The 15,588-nt window shown below is 36.7% G+C and overlaps 2 protein-coding genes across 3 annotated transcripts in view; one reads left to right on the top strand and one right to left on the bottom strand.

The window, feature by feature from the left end:
- The window catches only part of ide (insulin-degrading enzyme), a 42,257-nt gene extending 31,996 nt beyond the window's left edge, over positions 1-10,261 (bottom strand). The window contains exons 1-11 of the mRNA XM_030155693.1: positions 10,143-10,261; positions 8,878-9,062; positions 8,328-8,535; positions 6,927-7,096; positions 6,012-6,134; positions 4,708-4,820; positions 4,414-4,576; positions 3,123-3,215; positions 2,934-3,025; positions 1,372-1,452; positions 748-851 (exon numbers count right to left, since the gene is read on the bottom strand). Coding sequence (XP_030011553.1) covers positions 748-851; positions 1,372-1,452; positions 2,934-3,025; positions 3,123-3,215; positions 4,414-4,576; positions 4,708-4,820; positions 6,012-6,134; positions 6,927-7,096; positions 8,328-8,535; positions 8,878-9,062; positions 10,143-10,228 — 1,418 coding nt within the window. The 5' untranslated portion in view covers positions 10,229-10,261. The remainder of the gene's footprint in view (positions 1-747; positions 852-1,371; positions 1,453-2,933; positions 3,026-3,122; positions 3,216-4,413; positions 4,577-4,707; positions 4,821-6,011; positions 6,135-6,926; positions 7,097-8,327; positions 8,536-8,877; positions 9,063-10,142) is intronic.
- A 2,121-nt stretch (positions 10,262-12,382) lies between these two features.
- Positions 12,383-15,588, top strand: part of kmo (kynurenine 3-monooxygenase) — a 45,670-nt gene continuing 42,464 nt past the window's right edge. The window contains exons 1-5 of one of the 2 annotated variants that reach the window (XM_030155252.1): positions 12,383-12,484; positions 12,670-12,774; positions 13,057-13,126; positions 14,422-14,519; positions 15,137-15,226. In XM_030155252.1, the coding sequence (XP_030011112.1) occupies positions 12,712-12,774; positions 13,057-13,126; positions 14,422-14,519; positions 15,137-15,226 (321 nt within the window). In that variant the 5' untranslated portion in view covers positions 12,383-12,484; positions 12,670-12,711. Of the gene's footprint in view, positions 12,485-12,614; positions 12,775-13,056; positions 13,127-14,421; positions 14,520-15,136; positions 15,227-15,588 lie in introns of those variants that run through there. The other variant, XM_030155251.1, reaches the window with a different exon arrangement.

The raw sequence follows: 15,588 nt of genomic DNA, 5'->3' as shown, positions 1-15,588 counted from the left end.
GACCAACTGAAAAACTGAAAGCTTAACAGGTTAACAGAAAGCTGTACAAACACATTCTCTAGATATTTTGATTTAGGTTCCAATCATTGTGATGTTTTACTACAGCTACAAACTGAGTCTGATAGTAACACGCTGTGTGGCTTTTCATATAACATAGGAGTTGGTTTACAAAATTAGGTCTCAAAGTGTGAGTGTAAAATCCTTTTGGGAAACTTCTATTTCCAGTGCAGAGCCTAAAACTTGATTATGTATTCCTGAGCACATCTCCTGATACTCCAAAATGTCCTGTTTTGAAGCCGGAGAGATAATGAAATGTGTAAAGTTGTCGGCGTTTCTTTTCAGGGAAGAAAACTGAGGAGCTGGTTCATCCAAATATCAAAAGGAACACAGCACTTTGATCACAGCTTGAAAGCAACAAAACCTATTTGTCATCTTTCAGTGCCAGCACCAGTTTCAGAGGCATAGATGGTATTTCTAAGGTATTCCTTCTGCGTTACATGCATAATTTATGTATGCACAGTTTAGAATCAATATTATTAATAAGGGAACTAAAGTTCTACTTTGAAGACTTATGTTAAGTCATGTGCCACATTTCATTAGCCCAGCTTTACTTTGGGAAATACGTTACTGCTGTTCCTCTAATCTTTCATTAACGTATAACATATTCTCCACCCACGAAAGCAGCTTACATGATAGACACTAACTGTTGATACATCAGTGTACAAGACTTGACGTTGTCACACTGACCTGACTTGCTCTGGTCTCAGTTTATCCAGAACCATCTCAATCAGATCTGGCCTGAAGTCTTCCAAAAGGTACTCTGCTGCTAGCACCTCTTCAATTGGGTAGTACTAAAACAGAGGGAAAAAAAAGGTACTTAGCAGTGTTCTACTTGTGGTGTCAGATTACATGCACATTTGGAAAAGGCTTAAGTTGTGCATAAAGAAATATGTCAATGACTGAAGAAGCTGAAAGTCAAAAGTTACAGGTTGAGTAAATGGTTACTACATAATATGATGAAACTATATTAAAATAGAACTGCGAAATGAGTATTTTATGTCACTTTATACAGTGGAGGACAGAGAGAAATGAACCAAACTACACCAGATTGGTGCAGTAATAAAGCACAAGCACACACCATTAAGTATTCTAGTCAGTGGGGTTTTGTTGCTACAGTAACACAGAACCTGTGCTTCTGAACACATAGCCCAATTCAGACCATGGCTCTACAAAAATCTCTATGCTCTAAATAGGGATTTAACAGCAGCAGCAGCAGCACCGGGCAGCCTGATGACGACAGCAGGTACAGATGCAAAGAGCTGCATCACGTCACTATGGAGACGACCTTTGCAGAGGAAGAGGGGAACCTACATGTAGTAAACCAGCCACTTTGGAAGTATATCCACGAGGTCTCTCCTTGTCCTTGAACCTGAAGGCCACTTTGTTTAAATCCTGAAAGGACAGAGGATGGAACAGGTGAGAAAGGTGAAAACTTTATTTTACCTACATTTTAAAGAGTTTTGGCATCAGTGTTTTGCTTTGTTCAGACTGTAGGAGAATCAGATTTGCATCTGTAATTGGACATTCAACACAAACGGTCTGCACTGTTATTCACAAGTGATCAGATTGTATTTGTGTTCTTGGGCATGACCAACCTCTCTGAGTTGCTGTGGTAACAATAAAGATTACCTAGGTGACACCGCATTCTGACTTGAAAGGATGAGAAATGGAGCTCCATCATCTTTCGTCAACAGAGTCATGCTGTCAAGTTGCCAGCAGACGGTTTATTTTGGTGTCAACCCACTGGACATCCATGTTGTCCAAAACACTGCTGTGCCATTAGCAGCATGGATTCTGACCAGCGCTTCTGCTGTGACGCGTCATATTGTGATTGACGCAAATTTCTCTTTTAGTCAAATTTGAGAGCGAGTCACGAATGCGTATGAATCTGAAATGCATTTCTAACCACCTCTAAATGTGGATCAGATCTGTAAAAGTAATATTTTGAGCGTTCTTATGGTCATCAGACTTTCTAAAAATCAATCTAGACATGACCTGGATATACCAGGAGTCGAGAACAAAAACCAGTACTACGTCAACCTAGTAAATCTAAAAACTTATTTGTCCAAACAGGCAACAAGTAAAAGAGTAAGACATATGTTTTTTTAAGCTAATGATGAAAGTAGCTAATGCCCAGTTCACACCACAGAGAAAATAGTTTTAGAACGCTGCAATAGTGGGAACTGCTACATCCCATTTCAACAAAAAACGGCTGAAGGCAGGTTTTAGACCATACCATTACATCATATATGTTGATCTTAGAGTATGTGGGTTGTAGCTCACGTGTAAATACAAAGAGCAGAGTTATTATCAGCTGTTCTTCCAGGAAAATGCTGTAATATTTTCACTTCTTATTACGCTGGAAAAATTGACACCATTTCATCGACACCAGAAATACAACTAACTCACCATTCTCATTCATATTTGAAGCTGCTATGAATTCCATCCACCTAGAAACCTGCTGTACCATGCAGGATTAATCCTATTGAAACACTATAAAATCTGGTTTTATAGCACTGATGTGAACTCAGGATTTCAGAATACTGCAGACCTTTACAAGTAGATTTAAGATTTCAGCTCATCTCCTAATGAATCTTTGGTCTTATGAGCCAATTACAGATGGCAGTCAACTTTGGTCTGACGTGATGCCATGTTATTTGCAAACTGTCAATAAATAAAACAAAAGCAAGAACATAAATTTCTGACGCATACTCCAGACCAAGTAAAACAAAATGTCATTGTTGAACCCTGTCTACCAAACCAGTCCGGCGTGCAGTCTGAACAAGACCTGTTTCTCAACAAACCACAAATAACATGTTCCAGTTGATCCTCACACTGTGACATGTTGTGGCTGAACAGACAAAACGAAATACCTTGCACTCTTCAAACACCCACTCCTGAGGTCCCTCTGTCCTCAGTTTCTGGATGTACTGGAACATGTGGAAGATTATGTCCTCGACGTGCACTGCGAAGACATATTTCTCAATGAGTATCATCACAAAAGTACCAGAATCGCATAAAAAGCTCACAATAAATGACACCATCTACACTGTATTACTTACAAAGGCCCTCCTCTGTTAAGTCCACGTTAATGATGAAGAACATGAATCCTCTGGCTCCTTCTTTTTGCCCTCCGACAAGTGTGTTGACCCACCCTAAAAACACCAACAATCATATGAAACACCTTGATACTGCAACTAATATTCTTTTGTAAAATCCACAAATATACACAGTGCTTAATATTGGCGTCGCCTAGGAGTGTTTTCCTTCCATTTAAAAACATGGTCATTAACGGACGTAATGTCTTTCTTGAAACTGGAAAAGATCTAATTTTCTCGCAGAGGATCAGCTGAGAAATTTTACATTACATGGAAGCCTTTCCTCTCTTACTTTGATAAAACATATACAAAACATTACAGAATAGAATAGCTATAACACTTGTAATTAAGTGAATGTGGACCAGTGTGGGTGGGGGTGGCTATTTTCCCCCTTTTTTTTGTTTAATTTTTAGTTTGTTGTTAGTTGGTTTTTGAAAAACTGGATATGTTTATACCTGTGCTGAGAGGATATGTATACTGAAAATGTGTCCAAATAAAAAGATTAAAAAAAACAAAAAAACAATCATGGACAAATGATAAAGCAGTAACATGTTTAACCAGAATTTATATGGTCATTTTTTTTAGTAGCCAATATTTCACCTACCTTTAAACATCAAAGTAGCAACATTTCGACAAGGAATATAACTGAATGAAACAGACTGCAGCTCCAGATAATTGCCAAATCTTGTTACCACCCACAAATAAATGGCGGACATGTACCCCTTCAATCCTAACACTATTTTAGGGCATGTTTCTAGTCAAAATGAAGTAGAAAATAGAGACTGAAAGGCATGGTCCAGAGTTGGTTTAGTAAGTAAGTAATGTTTGGCCAAATCTGTCCTTGTCAATCAAAACTAAACACTCTGCTCCTTGGCTAAAAAGCTACTGAAACTTGTTGCATTTTATTTTCTACAAATGTTTAAGTTGATTTATTTTAAAGGACAGCATGACAAAAAACACAAACAAAACTTCCATGTAAATATGTTCAATTTTACTAAAAGTTATGCAATCCAATATAGCCACCGCCCCGTGATGTCAAAATATGCAAATTTGATGGGTACATTTACACCATTATAAACTCTGGGTCATACCCAATATTTTTTTCATTTATTTCTAACCACTTCCAAACTACAGCTTTTTGAAATCTTTATGTCAAACTTGAAAAAAAAAAACCCAAAAAACTCTGACACCTAAAGGGTTAATATAATATTCTAACAAATTCCTCTTTACCTTGTTAGTTTGCTTAGTGTCCTACCTTTAGATTTCAGCTCAGATAACAAACTTCCAGGTCCTTCATGACCTATGAGATGTCCAAGATAATGTCCTGGGTTGGATTTGTAGTATTTCTGGAGGTCTGGGATTGGGAAAGTCACATACAGGTTCCTGATGTCTTTGATAGGGACCACTTTGTAGAATTGCTATAAACATATAAGACAAAGAACCATCAGCCAGTTATCACAGTGACATGAATCAGTAGATAAACATGAGCTGTGGAATAATATGGGAGCTCAACTATAAACTGTGACAAAAGTCAAATGAGGCTGCTCACTCTGAGGTGCTCTTCTTGAAAAGGATGCTCAGGGAATTCTGGGATAGGCACATTCTTGTTCTCCACTTCTCCAAACAGCTGAATCACCATGGATGTCAACTCATCTAGTGATTCTGTAGGTGAGAACAATTGGTTAAATACCCTGTATTTTGTCTTTGTATTTGTGTTACAGCTATAGAAAATATTAAAACAAAAAGAAAACACTATTGAACAAAATTAGAGTAATTAGCATATAAACGCAAAGCCACTGGTTTACAGACAATTTGCATAACCACTTTAAATTAAGCTACCTCCCATGATAAAAGGTCTTATGTAGCATCCTTAAATCTGTAAAATCATTAAAGCTGAGACAGTCTTTGAGAAACCTGTGAGCATTTCCTTTGTATTTGAAGCTATTAGAATCAGCTTTTGTGTGCTGGAGGTTTAGGCTGTCTTTTGGCACAAAGAATGCTGAGAAACAGAAACAAAGTGCTTTCAGAATTTCTCGCAATAATTAAGCATCTCAAAAGCCAGAACTAGTAAAATGTCCTTCAGAAAGAATTAAAAAAAAAAAAAAACACATCATCTCTACAGTATTCAGTTACAGTAAAAAAAAAAAAAAAAAAAAAAAAAAGAAAGAAAAAAAACGAAAGAAAAAGAAAGAAAAGAGGATTATATGCAGAATAAGAAGTTGTTTTAGAGGATACAGTGTAGATTATCTGTGTTTAACAGATGTTGCTTCATGTCAAACTATGGTCTCCTTGGTTTTGATGCTAATCTAATACTCATGTATAGTCTGATAACCGATTAACCATGATACATTACTCAACATTACTTTGCATGCATCAAGTCATTTTACACGACTTGCACTTGTAAGTTCCCCTTTATCATCTGAAATAAGTAACAGAACTAGGGCTGAACGATATGGACAAAATTTCATATCACGATATTCATGCCAGATATGACTACGGGTTCGGTGAAAACCAAGCATTTTTCAGAAAAATACAAACATCATAATACAAAAGAATGTGAAAAGTGCAGTTTAATTTATAAGAAGTCACTGCCAGTCATCAACATTAACATGAAGTACAAATAAATTAAATTTGTTGTGACTTCCAGAGCTGTACATGCAGGGCGAGCACTGGGGAAATCCATATCGTTTATATCGTTGCTTTTTCGATATTAATATCTTGAATGTTCATATCTCGATATTGATACGATAACGATATATCTTTCAGCCCTAAACAGAACTACAGCTTGTCATGTCTGTTAGAGCTCAGAAATCTTTAACATTTACATGTCGTATCTGAACAATCAACTCGTACCTCTTCCTAATACACAGAGTCCCATAAGGTTTGAGGAGTAATATGTGGAGTGAAATGTCAGAAGCTCCTGGCGGATGTCAATGCCATCTCTAGACGGTCTGGTCTCAAGGGTTAACTTGTTACCTGTAAGAAAATGTTATACTTTAAGTCATGATGTTAGTGGTTGAGAGGACAGAGAGACATTGTGGAAAAGACCAAGATGAATTATTAATGCACATGTTGTAACAATAACTGTTCCCCTTCTTGGAGAAAACAAACGATGCATCCACTTGATAAAAAACAGCATCTTATTCAGAAGTGTCTATTCACAACAGCAAAATCTGACATTCTGTTAAAATGTACAGTCTGAGCTACCTATTTTTTTAAATTTCTGACAATGGTTTATTGCAGCCAACTAAAACCTGCCAGGTGGGTGAACAATCTGGCATCCTGCCTGTCTTACCTATAATTATATCAGTATAAAATACAATAACAGCCATCTAGCACTCTAAAGCATCAATTGTTGAGTCTTTCTGAGACAAAGACATACAAACAAAGCAGCAGTCTAGAGAAGGTTATGTTGTAGAGAAGGTTGTGCATGACTTTGAGTCCTGTCTGATCCTCCTCTATTTTTAGCTGGGATAAAGATTATATAATTCAAGACTGCCATCAGGTGGCTGCGTTGAGCTGGGAGCTGCTCCAAGTCTGTCTGATCTGAGCATTCACTGGAATAGATACAGAGTCTGAACTGAAGCTCCAATGTCAGCTGAGTGAACCTGAGTGAATAGCTACTGTTATGAAGCACTAAAGTCATATAAAAATATCAGAGAAGCTGTAACATGAGGCAAAAAAAGACACAAAATCTGTTTACTGCAATACTTAGCATGATGTAATACGCAGAAAGGAGAGCTGGCACAGACGCCGAAGACTTTCTACCTGTTCCAAATTTACTGAAGGGGTGGTTGGGGTTGCCAGTGGCCTTCTCCAACTGAAACAGCCTCCAGGCATCATTCATGAGGTTCTTTTCATGCTCAGAGTCCACAGCATTTACCTCCCGGTCCTTACAGCTCTCATCAAACAACGGGCATAGGAAGAACTGGGCAAACCTACAGAGATTTTAAAAAAAAGTAAATTAAACCTTTATGTCTGGCAAAGAGGATTAACTTCATTTATTTGATGAGGACACATATGGCTGGATTTGTGTCACATGTAGAACTAACACTGCTCCAGATAAATATGTGTAATCATTTGCAGAGACAGAAAAGGAGACGGATGAAACACATTTGCATAAAAACAAAGTGTGGGCAACTGCCATGCAAATCAGGATATGATAAGCATAAAGAATATTTGCGTGTTCTTAAAGCCACACCCCAGATTAATGCGGGCCGTGGATACTAATGCTTGATACACATGGTGTATTCTTCTGCGTCTCAAAACCTTGATAGGTCACATTTTAAGGCATCTGTCAAAGCAGTTGGCTGTTAAAAACAAATCAATAAAAAGGCCTAAAAAGCAACCACACTGCCATCACCATCATTATATTGAGATAAAAGCTGTTGTCCTTCTAAAATGCACCCTCACAACCTCAGTCTTCTGGGAAACATCTCACTTTACACCATAAAATAATTTCAGTCAGTACTTGCACTCTACCTTTCTGCTGTTACACCTTTACCTTCATGTTCAAGCCACACACTAATGGTATGTCTAATCCTTTCTAACGACAATCTATCATTTAGAGAGATCAAGAGATAATTTGATCAATATTTCAACATACAATGCACTACTCTTTCCCACCAATGAAGTCCAGATGGTCTTCACAATTCACTTGTGCACTGGAACAATTAACCCATGACAAAGAAACAGGTGCTTGCTTGACTATCATTCATTTATAAGTAGGTAATTTAATCCTAAAGGTTAAATTCTGACACCGCCCGACTGTCCTCTCCAAACGTCCATTGCTGACACGTGAGTGGAGCCTCCCTGCAAGGCTGAAGACACCAGAACACTGGAGGTTTCTGGTTGGGTTGGGAATCTAGTTTTAATGGTTACAAAACAAAGCAGCAGGAGGTTGGGCCTGGTAACCAAAGATGGACTGACAATGACCTTGCAGCTTTCTTAAATTAACACCAGAGCCCAGGGATCGACTGTATACTTAGAAATGAACTACTCAGGCAACAGATGACATGTTCTCTAAATAAACTGAAAAGAAGCATAAGTAGCATCTATTAATGAGTTAATAAACGTACCAACAGATAGCACAGTCATTATATAACCAGATGTACATAAGACATAAATAACAGATAAAAACATATTTTTATTAAAAGAACATGAGAATACCTATCGAGTGCTCCTTGCAAGTGTTCATGGGATACATCAAAGTAGTAGTTTGTATGCTCTCCACTGGTAAAGGCATTGGAGCTGCCTGCATGCTCACTGAGGAACTGGCTGTACTCATTCTCCTTGGGATATTTCTGTGTTCCCAGGAACAGCATGTGTTCACAAAAGTGCGCAAGACCTGAGATGTTACTCGGGTCCGATAATGAACCTGCGGAATGAATGAAACACAGTGGTAACATGAACACTTCCAATCAAACATGTATTGATTGGGTCTTCATTTTAGATAAGAAATTAGTGATGACAGCTTCTCTAAGCACTAGGAACACAAAGCAAAAGAGACCAGAGCCAATATTCAGCAATGGCCACCTACAAAGACAATACGAACACAAAATTTAACTTGCATAGGATACATATTACATTTGTGCATTTTCCAATTTTTCCTTAAGTGTTTCAAAAAAATTTGCTATTTGAGGAGTCAAGCCACATTATAAAAAAAAAAAAAAAAAAAAAAAAAAAAAGTAACATGACAACACTGATGGAAAACCATTACCTATGTGGACATCCAAAGCAGCCGAGGATTTGTCTGTTGTTGGATCACTAATAAGCATTGCCTTCAAGCCATTGGTAAACTCAAGGCCCCTGTATTCCCTTTTGTCTTCAGGAGAGCGAATAATGTCACCCACCACCCTGCTCACAGCTGGGTTGGTCATTCTGAGGGGCAAGGATGACACAAACCTGTAGAGGATGGAATCGAATATGCTGTCAAAATGTTGACCATGAAAATGGTTGACAATAGATAATTTCCTATAACAATGCATTCCGAGGACACACTAGTGATTTTTTAAAAAAGTTTAAACAAAAAATAATGTACCTAAATTCCATCACTGATACAGCTTGATAACAAACTGCTGTGATTAGTTGTCATTTTCTGCAAACACTAGCCCTGAATGACAATATCTAAATTGAATTTTGGAAGAAATGTTGACAGTATTTCTTGATTAACAGAGTATTCATTTTATACAAACACGTACATGAAAACAGTAAGACCAGTAGGTTCTTAACTTTCTTTACAGCTGTATACACTGGCACCCCTGAGGTATCAGGTGTTTTAGCACATTCGAGCATGTTGGACAATGGCCCATACAATCAAATGCACCTGGTAGAATAATTGCATAACTGCTGTTTGCACTTGGCGTTAACGACTTAATTTGGGCGACACTACACCATTTAGACAATAAAACAGCATTTTCAAAGTCCATTCTGAATGGGAAGAGTTTCCATACATTTCTAAGCTCTTTGAGTTTTAAGTATACCAACTTTAACGTACCACTAACATTTCTAGCAAAGGCGTTCTGTATTCACATACTCAACGCGAACCAGCTGTCTGCGGACGCCGGCTTAATTGCTTGGCACACAGATTAAGACCGAAGCATCAGTGGAAAGTACACCCACTCACATAATTAGCGTTAGCATGCTAAATTAACAAAACCTTGTGAAATCCGAGTAAGAATAAAAACGTCAGCCCTCAACGTTTTCCAGTTCACTGAAATATTACAATACTGAACGGCGTGTCTTTAAGCGGGGAAAAAGCACACCTGTCAGATTATTTCTATTACAAACCGTTCAGCGTTCGCCACCTTGTGTAGCATCAATGCTAGCAGTTTAGCTAGGAACCTTAGGTCAACAACCGGCTTTATAGCTCGAGTAGCTAGCTAACGTTAGTTCGGTAGCTAGCTTCCTAGCTTATCATTTAAACAGAAAATAACTTCATAATTTTTTTACATTAAGTAACGACATGTTCCCGACAACGCTTACCTTAAATCTTGGTAAACAGCGAGAGTGTTGTTCACTGACAGGAGATATCTGGTCAACTGGGCCGTTCGGTTAATGCACTTAAACATACTTTGCACCCATGGAAAACAAACCTGGGCTTTCACGACGCCATCTTTGAAAAGACCAAACCAATCAAGAGCAGAACAGAAATTATTGTGCTGTGTTTCGCTACAGAACTTTGCTACTTATTACCGACGACTACATTTAATAATAATTAGGGATACTATTAGTAGTGACAGTACAAATTTAATCAGTTGATAAATGGTAAAATGTTAAGTGCTTGAATTAAATTGTGTTGTGTCACTGACTCAAATCTCGATTAGTTTGCCTGCATGAGAATTTCCATTAACGCACAGAATATTAAACAGACACCGGATTTTAGATTCATTTTGTACATTCAACAATGTACAAATAAATAAATAAATAAATAAATAAAACTTTGATAAATTACACGCAACTTTTATCTTTACAACACATTGGTTGAATGCCATGTTTGACTCTAAAGCCAGAGTTTCAGTAACGAATAAATAAACAAATAAATAAATATGATGATGATGATTGTAGGAGCTATTTGTCGGTTTAGTTTTTTGTTTAAAGTTAATTTACCTTTTTGTTTACTAACTTTACTAACTTAGTATTTTTTTATTTTTTTATTTGCTAATTGTTTATTTTTTGTTTGTTTAATATTTAGAATATATTTTTTTTATTTTTATGGTTAATGTTTTCATTCTTTGGCATTTAGCACCTTTTTATTTTGTGTTTTCTTATTGGTTTAGACCACGGGTGTCAAACTCAGATCCTCGAGGGCCGGTATCCTGCATGTTTTAGATGTTTCCCTCTTCCAACACACCTGATTCAAATGTTAAGTCTATCATCAAGCTCTGCAGAAGCCTGATAATGACCGTCAGGATCTGAGTTTGACAACCCTGGTTTAGACCGTGGGCACCTGGGTATAAATAGGGAGCAGAAAGTTAGACCAGCGTGCACCTGGGTAGGCCTATGGTTTTTAACCAGACACAGACAGGATGAGCAGGAGAGACAGCACAAAAGGAGTCGGTTGTTGTTTGCCTGCAAAATTGTGAAAATAAACCACTTGAACTACATCTATGATATGGACATTGTGTTTTTGACTGCGTAAACCACAAACCCATGGTGTATCTATTGGTTATTTGAGTTATGTTACAATCTTAAGTTTAGTCACCTTTAAGTTGATTTAATTTTGAAGATAAATAGCTGCTACAATGATTATATTAAATATTTAATATGGAAATGAAGAGCAGTTGTACAAAAAATAGTAAAAATATTAATACTCAAGGAAAGAAAGCCAAGAGATATGTCCATATTGTAGGCAAGAAGTGTTGTATTTGAGCCAAATATCTCTACATTCACATAATTTTAACCCTTTCATGCATGAATTATGAGAAACTTAATTAAGATTTTTTTCGTGAGTGTTTTTATTCCTCTTTAGACATGAAAAAAAACCCCAATGTGATTGATTTTTTTTTTTTTTTTAAATCAACCTATTTTTCATGGAGTTACAAAAATGTCCACTCAGCTGGACACCATGCGTTTAATTTTAGAAGCAAAGAAACATGTATTTACTGGTATACTGTGTAAAAACTATTAAATAAATACATTTTAATGCTGCTAATTTGATGTTTTCTCACATTTTAATATACTCTAATGCTAGTTATTACTTACTTCATTGAAATAATATGCAAAAAAAAAAAAAAAAAAAAAAAAAAAAACCTTTAAAAATGCAAAAAAAAAATCCTGTTAATTACAACCTAATAATTTGCTTTATTTTTGTACTCAAACATGTTACTGCAGATCAGGATCATCTAGAACAGCAAAGTTACAGTAATGGTATGAATTACAGTGTATGGGATGATGGATAAGTGTCCACTGTGTTGGCTGATATGGAACTAAAACAACAAAATCCATGAATATACAACAGAACAACTGTCCACTGGAGTGACCACTATGGCTGAAAGGGTTAACATTTCATCAGTGTGTGACTGTGCATGGGTACTGAAGTAAAAATGCAAAAGTGTTACCATGACACAGCCACTAGATGGAGGCAGATTCCTTTACTTTACTGCTCCTTCAGTCATTCCTGCACCCTCACAGACCACAGTGATTTCATGATTCATCACATTATTTTATTGCTGCTTGAGAACGTTCCGTATTGGAGTACTGGTTATTAGTTTTCAGCAACTGATTTTGCCATATTGTTGTATATTCAACTTTTCTGGACAATTCTTTAGGAGATGTTAGATGCTGCTTTTGGCCAGTGGACTTTGTTGTTGGTGGATATTTAACACGTAAGTGCACACAACCAAAAAAAAAAAAGTCTCACAGGTCATGTTATGTCCGAAAAACCTTCCCTTATCTGTCGACTGTGTTTACTTTGAAAAGGGAACTGGTTAAGAGCATGACACATGTGGGATTCACTCTGCTCCTCCTCTTTCTAAACTTCACCAACTACTTCACATAAATGCCTTTGCAGTGGGCAGTCAGGGGTTCAGACCACCAGAGAACTCTGAGCACCATGGAGGACTCATCCAGCAAACCAGCCAAGAAAAAAGTTGTAGCTGTTGTGGGCGGCGGTTTGGTAAGACTAAAAAGGAAGTGAATTATTAAGTTTATGCACCTTGTATCTTTTGATTTCATGGCTTCTGTAGTTTCCTCTTTAGAAGGCACAGCTCTTCAAAGCATTGTTTAGGACTGTGGAGGAGTCAGGGAAGTGTATTTGCACATAAAAGTAAAAAGCAGAAGAAACAGCATTATAAAAGAGCATGTAGAAAACCTTGTGCTGCATTTAAAACATAATAAAGCACACTGATGTTATGTAAGTATTCTTATAGAACTGCATTTATTTCATGTGTCCTTGCAGGTCGGTGCACTGAATGCCTGCTTTTTTGCCAAAAGAGGTTTTGATGTTGAAGTTTTTGAAACCCGAGAAGGTATTATTAAAGTATTTTTAATCACATTATTCTACTTTATGACAGTTAAAGTTATAATAATTGGCTTATCAAGAGTCTGGTCTTGATCAGCTCCAAATGTAAAGTTTCATAGGATAACTTTTGTTATGATTTGGTGCTATATATGGGGGGGGGGGCTGAAAAGTTCATAGCCTGACTAAGAAGGAGTTATTCCACAGCAATGAAACATGGCATACATTAACCCTTTCATGCACAAATTATGAGAACCTTAATCAAAATTTTTTCCTGAGTGTTTTTATTCCTCTTTAGGCATGAAAAAAAACAATGTGATAGAAAATTTTCTTCTGAAAAATAAATAAAAAATCAATAAATTAAATAAAATAATTTTTTTTAAAAATTAAAAATACATTAAAAAAAAGTAATGACAAAAAAATTCTTATGAATCTATTTTTCATGAAGTTGCAAAAATATCCACTCAGCTGGACACCACACGTTTAATTTTTGACACACAGAAACATGTATTTACTGATAAATTGTGTGAAAACTGTGGGGAAGGCTTGTGATTCTGGGGGTTTATCCTCAGGAGAGATCTACATAATGTTACCAATTCATGTCAGAAAAGACATGTAGTATCTTAAAAGTTTAATAAAGATATGTGTAAAGAAAAAACAAAAACAAAAAAACAGCGAAAAGAACAACAAAATCCATGAATATACAAGAGAACAGCTGTAGAATAGCTGTCCACTGTAGTGACCACTATGCATGAAAGGGTGAAATTCAACCTTTCCTGATACTAACTGCATGGTTTCCTTCCAGATCAACCCACATTGGATAAATAATTTAGGACTTTGAAAAGTAGTACTACAGACATTTCATGAAAAAGCTAGCTTTTCACCCCTCCCTCGTTCTTCCTACCCCTCTTGAATTCCTCTTCCCAGTTTTGCACAGTTGATAAAGCTGGAGCATCATCCCCTATACCAACCATGTCAGCATGAATGTCCTTGGGGGCTAACCCTTTTTTCTGCAGACATTTGATGAGACCACGGTACCATGGATGGTTCACCAAATGTCTCTGGTACTACTTTTCAAAATCCTAAATTATTTCTCCAATGTGGGTTTATCTGGAAGGAAATCATGCAGTTGGTATCAGGAGAGGTTGAATTTAATGTATGCCAAGTTTCATTGCTGTGGAATAACTCCTTCTTAATCAGGCTACGAACTTTTCAGCCCCGCCCTCATAAATAAAATTTGATTTGAATAATGCTGAAGAATATACATGCACAAGTGAAAAAAAAAAACTTTCTTATTTTGATCAGATATACGAACGGCCAAAATCGTGAAGGGAAGAAGCATCAACTTGGCTTTGTCTCACAGGGGACGATCAGCACTGAAGCATGTTGGGATGGAGGAGAAGGTACACTGACTAAATACTAACTCCTGAAGCAGTAAAGTGGACATCTAGTGTTGTTTAAACAGATCTACAGGGGCATAATGGGATTTTTTTTGCTGTTATTTACTCTGAGAGACAAATTCTGATACTGCTGCAGATATAGCGAAGGTCATGAATGATCCCATGAATAATTAAAGCATATATGATGGACCAGAGTGGAGGCAAGTTAGTGGAAACTTCTCAGATTTTTAGCTCAATTTGCAATTATAAAATGTTAAATATGTGATTGTGCCCCCAGGAATTGGTCCACTCTTCCTTTTTTTTTTACTTGCAGTCCACTAAAATTTCTTTCTCTGGCATCTGAGGTCAGTAATGTTTTTGTTGGTCCATATTTGCTGCGCTGAGCATATTATGCACGCCTGAGAAGTCTGAATCAGACCCTTTCTTTACACTTCCATAACTTTTCAGCATGACCAAACAGACTTGTTTTATAAGGTTTTCTCATATACACCGAAGGCCGGACTGACCAGAAGGATCAAGTCACTGTTTAAAGCCAGTGCTACAACAGTATTAAACCAAATTTATTTAGCCCAGGGGTAATAAATATCAGTTTCATGTGCGGTGATGTGTTTTTTGTTTAGATTGTGTCCCAGGGAATCCCTATGCATGCAAGAATGATCCATTCCCTGACTGGAAAACAGTCTCCGATCCCTTATGGCAAGAAAGGCCAGGTAAGCTGTTCATGAGCTGGATGTTGCTTTTAACTCTAGAACTGTGCAACACCAAGGAAATGATTCATTCCAAGAATAATAATTAATATACAAGACATCAGGGTAGGTAGCGAATAAATCAAATTCTAAATTCATTCATTTAATTCATTTATTTATTTATTTTGAGCAAAAGAATAGAATGTTATAACACAAATGATCTGTAAACAACAGTGTCTTATAATTTTTAATAATTTAATAATTTTTAATTTTTAAATTTAATTTAATTTAATTTTTTGCTAAATTCAAGATTTTTTTTTGCTTAATTCAAGCAAAAAAAAAAAAAAAGCCTGCCAATGGAACAAGTGAAAGTTATCTTGGTAAGA

This window comes from Sphaeramia orbicularis, chromosome 15 (assembly GCF_902148855.1).
Source record: "Sphaeramia orbicularis chromosome 15, fSphaOr1.1, whole genome shotgun sequence".
NCBI classification, from domain to species: Eukaryota; Metazoa; Chordata; class Actinopteri; order Kurtiformes; family Apogonidae; genus Sphaeramia; species Sphaeramia orbicularis.
This window is presented reverse-complemented; position numbering and strand designations above follow the sequence as displayed.